The sequence below is a fragment of the Rhinatrema bivittatum genome, chromosome 4 (genome assembly GCF_901001135.1).
Source record: "Rhinatrema bivittatum chromosome 4, aRhiBiv1.1, whole genome shotgun sequence".
NCBI lineage: Eukaryota > Metazoa > Chordata > Amphibia > Gymnophiona > Rhinatrematidae > Rhinatrema > Rhinatrema bivittatum.
The window spans coordinates 174,240,377-174,256,312 of NC_042618.1; the positions used below are offsets into that span (position 1 = coordinate 174,240,377).

At 47.4% G+C, this 15,936-nt stretch overlaps 1 protein-coding gene across 4 annotated transcripts in view; it reads left to right on the top strand.

Annotated features, from left to right (window-relative positions):
• The window catches only part of SDK2 (sidekick cell adhesion molecule 2), a 577,803-nt gene that overhangs the window by 533,953 nt on the left and 27,914 nt on the right, over positions 1-15,936 (top strand). For 2 of the 4 annotated variants that reach the window (XM_029599248.1, XM_029599250.1), the window contains 4 exons: positions 2,646-2,771; positions 3,721-3,894; positions 4,043-4,183; positions 12,214-12,352. In XM_029599248.1, coding sequence (XP_029455108.1) covers positions 2,646-2,771; positions 3,721-3,894; positions 4,043-4,183; positions 12,214-12,352 — 580 coding nt within the window. The remainder of the gene's footprint in view (positions 1-2,645; positions 2,772-3,720; positions 3,895-4,042; positions 4,184-12,213; positions 12,353-15,936) is intronic. The other 2 variants (XM_029599249.1, XM_029599252.1) reach the window with 1 other exon arrangement.

Genomic DNA, 15,936 nt, shown 5'->3' on the forward strand with positions numbered 1-15,936 from the left:
GATGTTAGACTCTATATAAGGATTTACCACCCAGGAAAAGTATCTGGGCATCATTGTGAACAATACATTGAAATCCTCGACTCAGTGTGCAGCAGCAGTCAAAAAGCAAACAGAATGTTAGGAATTATTAGGAAAGGAATGAAGAATAAATAATGCCTCTGAACCACACCTAGAGTACAGAGTGCAGTTCTGGTCACTACATCTCAAAAAAGAAATAGAAGAATTAGAAAAAGTAAAGAGAGAGGCAACCAAAATGATAAAGGGGATAGAACAGCTCCTCTATGAGGAATGGCTAAAGAGGTTAAGAGCTTGGAGAAGAGATGGCTAAGGGGAGATGTGATAGAAGTCTATCAAATCATGAGTGGAGTGCAACATGTAAAGGCAAACTAGTTGTTTAATCTTTCAAAAAAAAATACAAAGACAAGGGAACACTCCCTCAAGTTACTAAGTAGCACATTAAAACCAATTGGAGAAAATTGTTTTTTTTCACTCAATGAACAGTTGAGCTCTGGAATTCATTGTCAGAGGATGTGGTTGAGACAGTTAACATAGCTGGGTATGGACAAGTTCCTAGAGAAAAAGACCATAAACAGTTTTAAGCCAGGTAATCTTGGGGAAAGCCACTGCTTATCCCTGGGTGTTAGCAGCCTGGGATCTGTCTACTATTTGGGATCCTGCCAGGTACTTGTGAGCTGGATTGGCCACTGTTGGAAACAGGATACTGGGCTTGATGGACCCTTGATCTGACCCAGTATAGTGGTTTTTATGTTCTTAGATTTATCCAGTTAAAAGCCAATTTTTATCACATAAATCTTTTGGATACTGACCCCCTAAGTCTCATCTCGCAGGGCTTCTGGTGCAGACTCTGCACCATTCTGGTAGGCCTTCTCTGACCTGCCGCAGCTCTGTCTTTCCTGAAGTGCAGCCTCCAGGTGCATCCCATCTGGCCTCATGGCCTTGCCCACTTTCAGTTTTTCTAGTTCTACACAAATACTGCCCTCTGTAAATGGTGTGGCATCTACCCCTGTACCATATGTACCCTCACTAACAGCGGTCCTTCTGCAAACCTTTCTTTAGTGAATACTGAACAGAAGTATTTCCCTTAACTTTTCTGCATTTTTCACATCCCCCCCTCCACACATTTCTCCTCATCCCCTCTTATTTGATTTGATTTATATTCCACTTTTCAGGCACTTCACAGCGGATTACATTCAGGTACTGTAGGCATTTCCCTGTCCCCAGAGGGCTGGGGCAATGGAGGGTGGAAGTGATTTGCCCAAGGTCACAAGGAGCAGCAGTAAGATTTGAACCCTGGTTTCCCTAGTTCATAGCTCGCTGTAATCACTAGGCTACTCCTTACAATGTATTTTTTTATTTGTGCTCATATGATACTGCTCTTATTGTATGTATGTTTTTTTATTGTACCCCGCCCTGGACATTTGGAAGGTGCAGGTTATAAATAAATATACCTTTAAATAAATAAATAAATAACATCCCACCTTCGCCCTTCTTCCTTTCACTGACACATTGTCACCTGTCTCTGCTCTACTGGTTCCTTACCTAGTGTCAGGTTAAGGCTCAAGGGTCACCATACTATAGGTTCCCTAGCTTGAAAATTGACCTTGAAGCATATCCATTGGTTCAGACCATGCCCTCGGAGGAAGGGATGACCCTCTGGTGCAAGCCCTACCCAGGTGATGCCCATTTTCTCGTGTTCTCCTTTTGTCAGTGACCCCCCCCCCCGTGCCCTTCAGCTGCAGGAGGACCGGGTATCCTAGAGCCATACGAAGCTGTCAAGCACTCAAGCTAATCAGATAAATCTTCTCTGGGGGGTGGGGGGCGGAGAGAAGCAGCCTATTAAAGCCAAATCTGAACACCTCTAATAAGAAAACACTTCCGAGAAAGGAATGGAAATAGGATGAAAGAGGCTTTCCCCCAGAAAAAAAAAAGATTAAAGCGATAGCAAGCAACACATGGGCAGTGAGTTATTAGAAAGTGCACAGTGAAGATAGTCAGAGGGCTTGATTCACCAGCCACCGCCCGTTTCCGTTCCCGCTGTCCTGTGCCATTGAAAACGTGTCCTAAGAAACCTTGGTGGGTAGAAGGAGAGGAAACGCTGATAAACTGCCCTCTAATTCTTCTTGTTTGTACTGGGGGGAAAATGTCTTTGGTAAGGGACAAGAGTCTGAAAAAAGCCAGCATTAGCGGGAGGCACTAGCAGAAGGCGCTGCAGAAGCCGTCCACATCCTGGCACATCCTGGCAGAACCGGTTCCAGGTCAGCCGTTTTGTGAGGGGGTGCAGGACCATCAAGCTCCTTTCACCCGCATGCTGGGCTCAACGGACCTTGGTCTGACCCAGCGTGGCACTTCTTATGTTAACAAGATTAGCACTGAAGGAAAGAAAAAGTCTACAGGCCTTTCTTCATAGGACAACTCCTCTCCTGTCCCCAGACTTTCTACCTTTGGAGATCAGTCTCTGAAAGTAGCCAGTCCAGGTCACAAGTACCCGGCATATCCCCAAAGGTTGTTCATAAACTGAACCTCCCTTTAACAAATGAAATCTTGAGGGGCAGATCGTATTTCACTAGATGTTATTAAGAAACTACATTTTTCTAATGGATCTCAACTTGTTCTCCCTGTGTTAGGTTCACCTGGCCCCCCCGGGGAGCCCTTCATCTCCAGGTACAGCTCAGCAATCACCATTCATTGGTCCAGCGGAGACCCAGGGAAAGGGTCTATCACCCGATATGTCATTGAGGCAAGACCATCAGGTACAGCACCTCCCTTGCCCCGTGTTCCCCACTCTGAGCTTTGCCAATTATTCACCATAAGGGGCAGAGTTTTCTAGTTTATAGGTTTAGGCTTTTCTCAGAGGTTCATCCCCCAGCTCCTACCTGTCCTATGCCCATCTCAGATGGCAGATAAAGCTTCTAGGAGAGGTCTGGAGAGCCAGTTGTTGGCCCCCAGGCCCTGCTGCAGCCTTCTGCTGTCGCTTTTAATGTAATATTGATGGGGCCCAGACTGAGGGTGGGGAAGGGGGTGGGGAGGTGAGCAGAGGGAAAGTCTCTCTGGAACGAGGCCAACTCTCACTTCAAGTAAATCGGATCATCAGCGCGCAGCCTGCGGCAGAGTTTATCCCCTTACGCTCTGATTTATCAGGACCTGTTTGATCAGTGAGCTTGGCTTCTCAGCCTATGAATAAAAGATACACCTCGCGGCACCAGCAGCATCTCACCAACCCGAAGAAAGGGCCAGTCGCTTTAAACTTCAAGTACCTAAAGTGAAATCCTCCTGTAGAGCAAACTGTCACAGAGCTGCAGAGATCAGATCTGAGTTTTCCTTGCTGGTTTTTCATGCTCTCAGACAACGATGTCACTGACCTCCTAAGGAAGCATTCCCTCAAACGTTTCTGAGCAGAAACAGATGTGCAAAGGCCCGATGTGGCAGGCAGACTTTGGAAAGAGGTCCAGAATCTTGGTAACTGCCCATACCACGATGCTCCCTCCATCAAAGTCATCCAATGCCACCAGCGCTAGAGAGGTCCAGCTCCTGACTGGAAGTGTAGGAGGTGTTACTGACGTTGCTGGTTTCAGAGGTCTAGACATGGATGGCACCTGAGGTCTGTGAAGTTTTCTGCTGTGTATCCCAGCAGAATCTCTTCTCCACCTTCTCCAACACCTGTGCCCTTGCACACCTGACAGATATATATTTCCCTTTCAGATGAGGGCTTGTGGGATATCCTCATCAAGGACATTCCGAAGGAAGTGACATCGTACACCTTCAACATGGAGATCCTGAAGCAGGGTGTGAGCTACGACTTCCGGGTGATTGCCGTGAATGATTATGGCTACGGGACACCCAGTGCCCCTTCCCCGGCAGTGTCAGGTATTAAAAGTGAGAAATATCTCCTTACCTCGTTAGCTTTTAACTCTGACTGCAGATCTGGGGCTCGTCCTGGTTTGATCTTCTGTGCTGTTGCATTTTGGTCCTTGCTGGCTCCTTTGATCTCCTATCCCTCTGGTTTCATTTCCTTATTCTGCAGCCCAGAAAGCAAACCCGTTCTACGAGGAATGGTGGTTCCTGGTTGTGATCGCGCTGGTGGGTCTCATCTTTATCCTGCTGCTGGTCTTTGTCCTCATTATCCGGGGACAGAGCAAAAAATATGCCAAGAAATCAGACTCAGGTGAGACCAGGAGACCCAGCGTACACACACACACACACACACACATGTATAAATAGTCAGAAATTACAAAATTTAAGAGACGCCACTGTGCTGCAAAAAATCCTCTGTTCTTTGGAGAACTAGGAAATGCTTCCAGCGCATGCAGCAATCTCAGTCCTTTGTGCCCAACCCCTTTGACACTGAAATTAAATCATATCTCCCCCCAACTTTGCTCATCTCCTCCCTCCCAAAAGTCAAATCAAAACAGGAGCATATATTTGGGACACTATCTGTAGCCCTGAGACTCACTGGACCCAACCTAGGCCTGAGCACCCCATCACAAGTGTTTCACCTTCTGCCTGTATGGAACTTGATGCTGTACCCAGTTCAGGCCACTTTCTGCTCTTGTTTACTGCTTCCATGATTTGCAGCTCTGAGGGAAATAATGCTTCCACCTGCCGCCCACTGTAGATGCACACAACTCCTCTTGTTCTGTTCGCAGAGCCAGTGATGGAGATAGATGGATGTGCATCACCGGCCTTGTTAAATGTCACTTTAGAAGCTGAAGATTAAATTAATGTCTAATATTATTATTTACTGGAGCACACTTGGCTGGATTAGACATGACAGGTCATAAGAATTAGCAGAAGCCTTATATTCTTCACAGTCTCTCTCGGCTGACATTATTTACATACCTCTATACACAGCACAGCTACTGAAACGATGCACCCGCTAATCTTATTGTGAACTGATGGGAAAATCTGCTGCCCATGTATACGCTCTGCATTGCCTTTACATGGGTACTCTGTGTATCTTCTGCACTGCCATTGCATGTACACTGTGTGTACCCTTTGCATTGCCATTGTGTGTATACCCTGTATACACTCTGAGCTGCCATTGTATGAACACTATGTGTATCCTCTGTGCTGCCATTTCATGTACACTGTGAATACCATTCACGCAGCCATTATATATACACTGTGTGTATCCTCTGCACTACTATTGTATGTACTCTCTGTGCTGCCATTCGGTCTGGCACTCAGTTTAATGAGCATCCCTTTTCCTATGCTGTCTATAGCCACGGGTTAGGAAAATGGACACTTGTTAAATGAGCGACCCTTTCCCTAACCTGACCACTGGCATAGTTTGTTTTATTTTTAATTCTCCTATTTCGGTTTCTCCGACTTAATATCGCAATGATATTAAGTCAGAGGAACTGAAAAAAGGAACAGTATATGCATTGTGTTACCATTGTATGTACACTGTGTGTACCTACTATGTTACCATTGTATGCACATGGGCTATAACCTCTGTGCTGCCATTGTATGTATGCTGTGTGTACACTCTGTACTACCATTATGTGTACACTGTGTATACCCTTCATGCTGCCGTTGTATGTAAACTGTGTGTACCCTCTGTGTTGCCATTACTTGTACACTGTGAATACCCTGTGCGCTGTCATTGCATGTTCATTATATGTACCCTTCGTGCTGCCATTGTATGTAAACTTTGTGTACCCTTTTTGCTGCCATTCCATGTACACGATGGGGATAATTTTAAAAATGAAAAGTCTGGGGGTCTTGTCACTAATTTTCAAAATGAAAGGACACACATACTTTCAGCTGGACTACAGTAATTGCCTGTGTGTGGGCCTCCCTGAGGTACTCATGCACAGGCTTCAGGTGGTTCAGAATATAGCAATATGGTTGGTGGCAGGTTGCTCACATAGGGGTAGATTTTACAAATTTGCGCACACGCATACTTTTGTTTGCGCACCAGGCGCAAACAAGAGTACACGGGATTTTAACAGATACGCGCGTAGTCGCGCGTATCTGTTAAAATCTGGGATCGGCACATGCAAGGCTGTGCAAAATTGGCAGCCTGCGCGCATCGAGCCGCACAGCCTGCCTCAGAGGGAACTTTCCTTCCACCACCCCCCCGCACCTTCCCCTCCCTTCCTCTACCTAACCCACCCCCCTGCCCAAGGCAGGCGAACTTGCGCGCGCAGGGCCGGCCGCCGGTGTGCGATTCCCAGGCCCAGGAGCCATTTCGGAGGCCTCAGCCACGCCCCCGAAATGCCCCCGGGCTAGAACCACGCCCATGGCCCCGCCCCCAAATGACGCGCCGCCGTGACACCCCCTCCCCCGACACCCCCTCCCCCCAGGAAAGCCCCGGGACTTACGCGCGCCCCGGGGCTTGTGCGCGCCGCAGAGCCTACTCAACACACACACACACACACATGTATTAATAATCAGAAATTACAAAATTTAAGAGACGCCACTGTGCTGCAAAAAATCCTCTGTTCTTTGGAGAACTAGGAAATGCTCATGCATTGCATTGGTTTCACATTAAGGAGGTCCATGTTCAAAACCTATTTAGATGGATAACTCAAAAGTTATCCATCTGAATAGCAAATGTGGCATATTCAGCCACTTATCTGGCTAAATTATAGCCAGTAACTAGAAAATCCACCACACTGTCACCCAGTTGTATATTTCATAACATTGAATTCCACAATAATCTTATTATCTCTCTTTTTCTTTTTACTTTTTATATTTTATAATATTTAATTGTTTTTCTTTGTGGGACCTTCACGAGTACAGTTTGTAATAGACACAAACTGCGTTCTCTGTAAGTCCAACTTTGCTTTATTATTTATTTATTTAAGATCTCATTTAACTTCATTTTATATTAAAACTTTTCACCGGATCTCCGGATCATATACTCATAATAAAGATCCACCACAGGAGCCGTCTTGTAAGCGTTTTATTTCCTCATAGAGAGCAAAAGAACCCAAACTTAACTTAAATGTTTCAATCATTGCCCCGACATGGATCCATGTTTCAGTGTCCCATCAGCATCAGGGGCTTCTCTATAGAGTGTGATATCTTCTTTCATTCTTTTAATTCATCGCTCTGCTCCCCGAAAGACAAACTTCATTTGTGAAATCTCTTCATAAACTTTAACAAAACATGGTGTCCACCACCACTATTTATATCCAAAGGAGGAAATGACATCACTTCAATTAAATCAGGGAATACCAATTAATCACTTCATTCAGTCCCTCAGGTTTCATAGATCTTAATTCAAAAATCCAAGAGTGTTCACGGTGGTTTAGGCTTGGGCGTGTAGTTGTAAATTATAGCCAGACCAATAGTTATTTGACTCTAATTTAACCAGATAAAAAGGAGATGTTTCAGGGGTGTTCTGCCCCTGAGCTGAGAACCATTTTCCAAAATAGCTGGGGCTGGGGCAAGGTCAGGTCAGTGCCATTTTGGAAAAGGTGTTAAAGGGCTGCTCACCAAGTTCTTCTGTGCTGCAATGATTGTCTGCGTCACAAAGGAATATGCCATACAGCCGTGATGCTTTTTTGGGGGGAGGGCCTATCACGGCGAAACCTCCCTGCGATAATGGGACCCCCTCCCGTGATAAAGCATCACGGTTTAATGAATCTAGGGGCACCTTTGAATATAGCCGATTATGTTTTAATGTTATTCGGCCTTGTGTGGCCGGATAACTTGCTACTTACCCTTACTTTAAAAGATATCCAGGGTAAGTAGCACTGTATCAGTATTAAAAAAAGGAAAAAAAAAATCATAGGACCCACGGCTCCCATCCTTATGTAAATTATCCCCCACCACCAGAACCACCATCCCACCCACCTGGAACCCCCCCCCCCCCCCCCCCATGACAAAAAAAAAATCATCCCTGCCAGGAACAAGGGGCTCACTCACCTGCTCCCAGTGGCTCCAGAGCTGCATCTGATAGGCAGCACTGGAAGCGTAAACTCCGCCCAGTTTACGCTTCCAGCACTCCCATGTGTAACACTTTAGAACGAGCCTATTGTATGGGTTATGAGTGTAAGGAACGGATGATATAGAATGATGTGATAGGGTAAAATTAATCTGCAGTGAGTTAACTTACAGAAGGTTACACTGAATTGTTCTTATTATTGTGAATCAAGTTGTTAAATCTGTTGTATGAGAATAATTAATAAACACATTTGGGGAAAAATAAAAGAGCAGGTCTAAAGTTATCCGGCTAACCTAGCCAGATATACCTGGTATTCGACTCTCACCTCCCCCATTGACCCTTACCTCCCCTCATATTATTGACTCTCTCCTCCCATTGACCCTTACCTCCCCTCATATTATTGACTCTTACCTCCGGCCATTGACCCTTACCTCCTCCCATTCACCTTTACCACCCCTCATATTATTGACTCTTACCTCCCCCATTGACCCTTACCTCCCCTCATATTATTGACTCACCTCCCCATTGACCCTTACATCCCCTCATATTATTGACTCATCTCCCCATTGACCCTTACCTCCCCTCATATTATTGACTCATCTCCCCATTGACCCTTACCTCCCCCCATTGACCCTTACCACCCCTCATATTATTGACTCTCACCTGCCCCTCATTGACCCTTACCTCACCTCATTGACCCTTACCTCCCCCATTGATTCTCACCTCCCCCCATTGACCCTTTCCTCCTCATATTATTGACTCTCACCTTCCCCCATTGACCCTTACCTCCCCATTGACCCTTACCTCCCCTCATTGACCCTTACCTCCCCCATTGACTCTCACCTCCCACCATTGACCCTTACCACCCTCATTATTGACTCACCTCCCCCATTGACCCTTACCTCCCATCAAATTATTGACTCTCACCTCCCCCATTGACCCTTACCTCCCCTCATATTATTGACTCACCTCCCCCATTGACCCTTACCTCCCCTCAAATTATTGACTCTCACCTCCCCAATTGACCCATTAACTCCCCTCATTGACTCTTACCTCCCCTCATATTATTGACTCTTACCTCCCCCATTGACCCTTACCTCTCCCATTGACCCTTACCTCCCCTCATTATTGACTCTCATCTTCACCATTGACCCTTACCTCCCCTCATATTATTGACGCTCACATGTCCCCCTATTGACTCTTACCTCTCCCATTGACCCTTACCTCCCCTCATATTATTGACTCTCACATGCCCCCTATTGACCCTTACCTCCCTTCATATTGACTCTCACCTCTCCCATTGACCCTTGCCTCCCCTCATATTATTGACTCACCTCCCCATTGACCCTTACCTCCCTCATTGACCTCATATTATTGACCCTTACCCCCTCATATTATTGACTCACCTCCCCATTAACCCTTACCTCCCCCATTGACCTCATATTATTGAACCTTACCCCCTCATATTATTGACTCACCTCCCCATTGACTCTCACCTCCCCCATTGACCCTTACCTCCCCTCATATTGACTCTCACCTCTCCCATTGACCCTTACCTCCCCTCATATTATTGACTCACCTCCCCCATTGACCCTTACCTCCCCCATTTATTGACCCTTATCTCCCCCTCATATTATTGACCCTTACCTCCCCCACTGACCCTTACCTCCCCTCATATTGACTCTCACCTCTCCCATTGACCCTTACCGCTCCTCATATTATTGACTCACCTCCCCATTGACCCTTACCTCCCTCATTGACCTCATATTATTAACCCTTACCCCCTCATATTATTGACTCACCTCCCCAATTGACCCTTACCTCCCCCATTGACCTCATATTATTGACCCTTACCTCCCCCTCATATTATTGACCCTTACTTCCCCATTGACCCTTACCTCCCCTCATATTATTTACTCTCACCTTCCCCCATTGATCCTTACCTCCCCTCAAATTATTGACCCTTATCTCCCCTCATATTATTGACTCTCACCTTCCCCATTGACCCTTACCTCTCCTCATATTGATTCTCACATGCCCCTATTGACCCTTACCTCCCCATTGACCCTTACTTCCCCTCATTATTGACTCTCACCTCCCCCATTGACTCTCACCTCCCCCATTGACCACCTCATATTATTGACTCACCTTCCCCCATTGACCCTTACCTCCCCTCAAATTATTGACTCCCACCTCCCCCATTGACCCTTACCTCCCCTCAATGGGACCCTTACCTCCCCCATTGACCCTTACCTCCCCTCATATTATTCTCCTCCATTGACCCTTACCTCCCCTCATTGACCCTTACCTCCCCTCAATGGGACCCTTACCTCTCCCATTGACCCTTACCTCCCCCCATTGACCCTTACCTCCCCTCATTATTCTCACCTCCTCCATTGACTCTTACCTCCCCTCATTGACCCTTACCTCCCCCCATTGACCCTTACCTCCCCTCATATTATTCTCACCTCTTCCATTGACCCTTACCTCCCCTCATTGACCCTTACCTCCCCTCAATGGGACCCTTACCTCTCCCATTGACCCTTACATCCCCCATTGACCCTTACCTCTCCCATTGACCCTTACCTCCCCCTCATTTTATTGACTCTCACCTTCCCCATTGACCCTTACCTCCCCCATTGACCCTTACCTCCCCTCAATGGGACCCTTACCTCTCCCATTGACCCTTACATCCCCCATTGTTCCTTACCTCTCCCATTGACCCTTACCTCCCCCTCATTTTATTGACTCTCACCTTCCCCATTGACCCTTACCTCCCCCATTGACCCTTACCTCCCCTCAATGGGACCCTTACCTCTCCCATTGACCCTTACCTCCCCTCATTGACACTTACTTCCCATCATATTATTATCTTACCTCCCCCATTGAACCTTACCTCTCCCATTGACCCTTACCTGCCTTCATATTATTGACTCTTACCTCCCCCATTGACCCTTGCCCTCCCCTCATATTATTAACTCTCACCTCCCCCCATTGACTCTCACCTCCCCCTCATATTATTGACGCTCACCTTCCCCATTGACCCTTACCTCCCCTCATTGATCCTTACCTCCCCTCATTGACTCTTACCTCCCCTCATATTATTGACTCTTACCTCCCCCATTCACCCTTACCTCCCCCTCATATTATTGACCCTTACCTCCCCCATAGACCCTTACCTCCCCTCATATTATTGATTCTCACCTCCCCATTGACCCTTACCTCCCCCATTGACTCTCAACTCCCCCATTGACCCTTACCCCTAATATTATTGACTCTCACATGCCCCCCTATTGACCTACCTCCCCATTGACCCTTACCTCCCCCTCATTTTATTGACTCTTACCTTCCCCATTGACCCTTACCTCCCCCTTACCTTGACTCTCACCTCATATTATTGACTCTCACATGCCCCTCATTGACCCTTACCTCTCCCATTGACCCTTACCTCCCCTCATATTATTGACTCTCATGCCCCCATTGACCCTTACCTCCCCTCATATTCTCACATGCCCCCATTGATCCTTACCTCTCCCATTGACCCTTACCTCCCCTCATATTATTGACTCTCACATGCCCCCATTGACCCTTACCTCTCCCATTGACCCTTACCTCCCCTCAAATTATTGACTCCCACCTCCCCCATTGACACTTACCTCTCCCATTGACCCTTATATCCCCCACTGACCCTTACCTCCCCTCATATTATTGACTTACCTCCCCCATTGAACCTTACCTCTCCCATTGACCCTTACCTCTCCCATTGACCCTTACCTGCCCTCATATTATTGACTCTCACCTCCCCTCTCATATTATTGACTCACCTTCCCCCATTGACCCTTTCCTCCCCTCATTGACTCTTACCTCCCCTCATATTATTGACTCTCACCTCCCCATTGACCCTTACCTCCCCCTATTGACTCTTACCTCCCCATTGACCCTTACCTCCCCCCATTTTAGCTATGGGGAAAAGTGGGCGGGGTTTAGTTAGGGGAGGGAGAGTATGCATGGAGATTGTATATTTAAATCTCTGTACGTATGTTGCCCCTGCTTTAGTATGGGCACTTTGTACCCATGTTGTGGGTGCCGGTAGGAGTTTCAAAGGATGGAGTTTCCCTGTTCAATTGAGCTTGTAGTTTTTATGCCCACAGGACTGTCATTAATACCTTCTCTGAGCAGGCTTTCTGCAGCACGTTGCTAAACCTGACTACACTAGCAGCTTGGAAGGAGAAAATAACAATGAAACGTTTCTTCAAACAGACTTCTGAAGATTGCTGTGTCTGTCTGTCCTCCTGCAGGGAACGCCACCAAGTCAAATGCCCTGGGTCACGGAGAGATGCTTAGCCTGGACGAGAGCAGCTTCCCTGCTCTGGAGCTGAACAACCGCCGGCTGTCCGTCAAGAATTCCTTCTGTCGAAAGAATGGCATTTACACCAGGTATCACTGTCCAGCCATGACACCTTCTGCAGCCTATCAGGCCGTGCCATGCCGTACCCCGTACGGCCTCCCCGATCTGAAGGTTGTGATGATTGCTCAGAGAGGAGCCTCCATGGGCCCTAGCAAAGGATCGGTTACCCAGAATCCTTTACTCAGCTACAGTAAACTGGAGGGTAACTCTTTTTCCTATTTACCAGGGTCAGAGACATGGGGGTCAATTCAATATTGTGCACTAGGCACTGCCCACAGCCTAACATGTTTTGGATGCGCATCCATAACCCCTGATCCAATATGGGGATTAGCGTGTCCAAAACGCATGTCCAAATCTCCGCATAGCTAATAGCGCTCATCTACATGGAAATCCATATAGATGAGGCTATTAGCTAACCCCCCCGCGATCCAATAAATTTTCTGCGCGCCCAGTGCCCCCTTGCAACGCGGTGAATTTTACGCCAAGCTGAGGCTGGCATAAAGGGGTGCCAAGCTCAAGTTTGCATTGAAAAAAAAAGAAAAATCCTGCTTTCTCAGATTCCTCCTAATAATGGGGTAGATTTTAAAAGAAGCGCGATCAGCCTACTTTTGCTTGCGCATCAGACTCAAGCAAAAGTACGCTGGATTTTAGTAGATACGCGCGGAGCCGCGCGTATCCACTAAAATCCTGGATCGGCGCGCGCAAGGCTATCGATTTCGTATAGCCTGCGCGCGCCGAGCCGCGCTGCCTCCCCCCGTTCCCTCCAAGGCCGCTCCGAAATCGGAGCGGCCTCGGAGGGAACTTTCCTTTGCCCTCCCCTCACCTTACCCTCCCTTCCCCTACCTAACCCACCCACCCGGCCCTGTCTACACCCCCCCCCCCTTACCTTTGTCGGGGGATTTACGCCTCCCGGAGGGAGACGTAAATCCCCGCGCGCCAGCGGGCCTGCTGCGCGCCGGGCCGCGACCTGGGGGCGGGTACGGAGGGCGCGGCCACGCCCCCGGGCCGTAGCCACGCCCCCGTACCCGCCCCCAAAACGCTGCCGACACGCCCCCGGAACGCCGCGACGACCGGGCCCGCCCCCGACACGCCCCCGACACGCCCCCCTCCGAGAACCCCGGGACTTACGCGAGTCCCGGGGCTCTGCGCGCGCCGGGAGGCCTATGTAAAATAGGCTTCCCGGCGCGCAGGGCACTGCTCGCGTAAATCCGCCCGGTTTTGGGCGGATTTACGCGAGCAGGGCTCTGAAAATCTGCCCCAATATCATAGTGATACTATGTAGGAGGAACCAAATAAAGCAGTATTTATTTAAAAAAAAAAAATTCTATGAAAAAAAAATTTTGGACATCCAATACACACACAAGATACACGGTCCGGGCACCTCTCCTGGGCACCTGATTCCAAGGAGATGCTAAGGATGCACAATTGTCCCTAGCGCCTCCTTTTTAGCGCGACCCCTCCTTTTAATATTGGATCGGGAGCCCAGGAGAGGTGGCTGGGTGCGCGCATTAGGAAAATGGGTGCTCAACACTGAGTGCCCGTTTTCTGCACACATTTATTGCACCGGCCCCATAGCGAGCCACAAAGAGAGCAAGAGAGAGAGGCCTTAAGTTTAATTTATAGGGCTCAAGGTATATGTTCCAGTGCAAGACAAATTATACTCCTCCAAAGAGCAAACAGTCTGAGGTTTGATTTTAGGGTGGTTTAGTTATTTACTGTGATGTGCTGAAAGATTGTTCAATCTGAGGCGACTGGCATTAGAAACAAGATGTTAAGAGGGGGTTGAATTACACCGATCTCTCTTTACTGAAACAGCTACAAACCAAAGAGGAGAGGCATCCTCTAGAATTAAGGGGTAACAGATTTCACTCCAAAGGAAGGGACTGAGGTGTGAAATTACGGAACATTTTGCCACTTTAGGGATCATAGTGTTAATACAGCGATTTTGAACTGAACGCTGCATTTGTGGTCTGGAAGGAATTTCTTTTACTGGTGTAAATGCACAGAGAACATGACAAGAACATGCCATGCTGGGTCAGACCTACGTTCGACAGTGGCCAATCCAGGTCGCAAGTACCTGGCAGGTCCCATAAAGCAGATCTAATTCCTGCCACTCGCTCCCCGTTTGTCTGGCTAACGACGTGTTATGCATGTTTCCTCCAGGAACTCGTCCAAACTTCTTTTAAACCCCCGCTGTGCTGGTTGCCTTAACCACATCCTCTGGCAACAGACTCCACGGCTTGACTGTGCACTGAGTGCAAAAGTACTTTCTACAACTTGTTTTAAGTCAGCAGCTTGTTAGTTTCATGGAGCATCCCCTCGCTTCAATATTTTGTAAAAGGGTAAGCAGCCATCCTTTATTTTCCCGTTCCACCCCACTCGTGATCTTATAAACTTCTATTAGGTCCCCTCTCAGCCGTCTCTTTTCCAAGCTGAAGATCCCTAGCCGCCATAGCTTCTCATCATAGGAGAGCTGTTCTCTCCCCTTCATCGTTTTTGTCACCCTCCTCTGCACCTTTTCTAGTTCCGCTAGGTCTTTTATGAGATGAGGTGACCAGAACCACATGCAGTACTCAAGATGCAATTGTACCATGGCTCGATACAGGGACAGTATATTTTCCATTTTATTCCTCTGAAGGATCATTCCTAACATTCTATTAGCTTTTTTTAAAACAGAAACAAAAAAAAAAAAACAAAAACGTTTATTTTCAAAAAGGGGCAACACAGCACCTTGCAGATTGTAGGTTATAGCTTACCGTAGATGAACAGGCCTTTGACCAATAGACATAAATCTTCCTCAAAGCAGAAAGAAGACAAGGAAGAGGTAAAAAAAAAACAACAAAAAAACCCACAATAAAATGGTAACGTTCAAGTGGGTGCGTGGGCGCACACCCAGAGACGCGACCATTTTATAACCTGCGTTAACATATGCGTGCATGATATAAAATAGTCTAGGGTTTTTTTTGTGTTAGTGTGTGCCTAATTTTAAGTTTGTGCGCGCCCAGCAGTATAAATCAACTTATGGACGCGTAACTGCCAGTTTCAGCAGTTCACCCATCAATTCCCCCAGTGTTCACCTACTAAACCCCCTGGTTATACAGTCTGCACCCCCCCCCCCCCCCAGTTACCCCAGACCCCTCAAACCCCTCACAGATGTCTTTTTTTTTTAACTTACACCTCCGTAGCAGAAGTAAAGTCTCGCAGCACTGGACCATGCACATGATACCTGGGCACACATCTCTTGGCCCCATCCCAGAAGGCTGCCATGCCCACACCGTACCCCTTTTTCTTCCAATGTGAGATGTGCGCGCATCTGTCCACTTTATAAAATAGGGTGTGCACACACATTAGTGCTAGGCGCGCACCCATATCCCGATTTCAAAGTGCATCCGGCATTTAAAATTCACCTCGAAGAGCATAATCCACAGATGAAAGATGACATCCCTAGACCTATTAACAATCGAACAGAAATAAACATGCAGACCTTGTGTCCCAGTATTCCCAATAACTACCCCAGATCTTCTTGTGATCGTGTGTATATGTCACCTTATCTGTCAATGCTATATGATATACTTGTTTGTTCCATAGAAACATAGAAATGACAGCAGAAAAA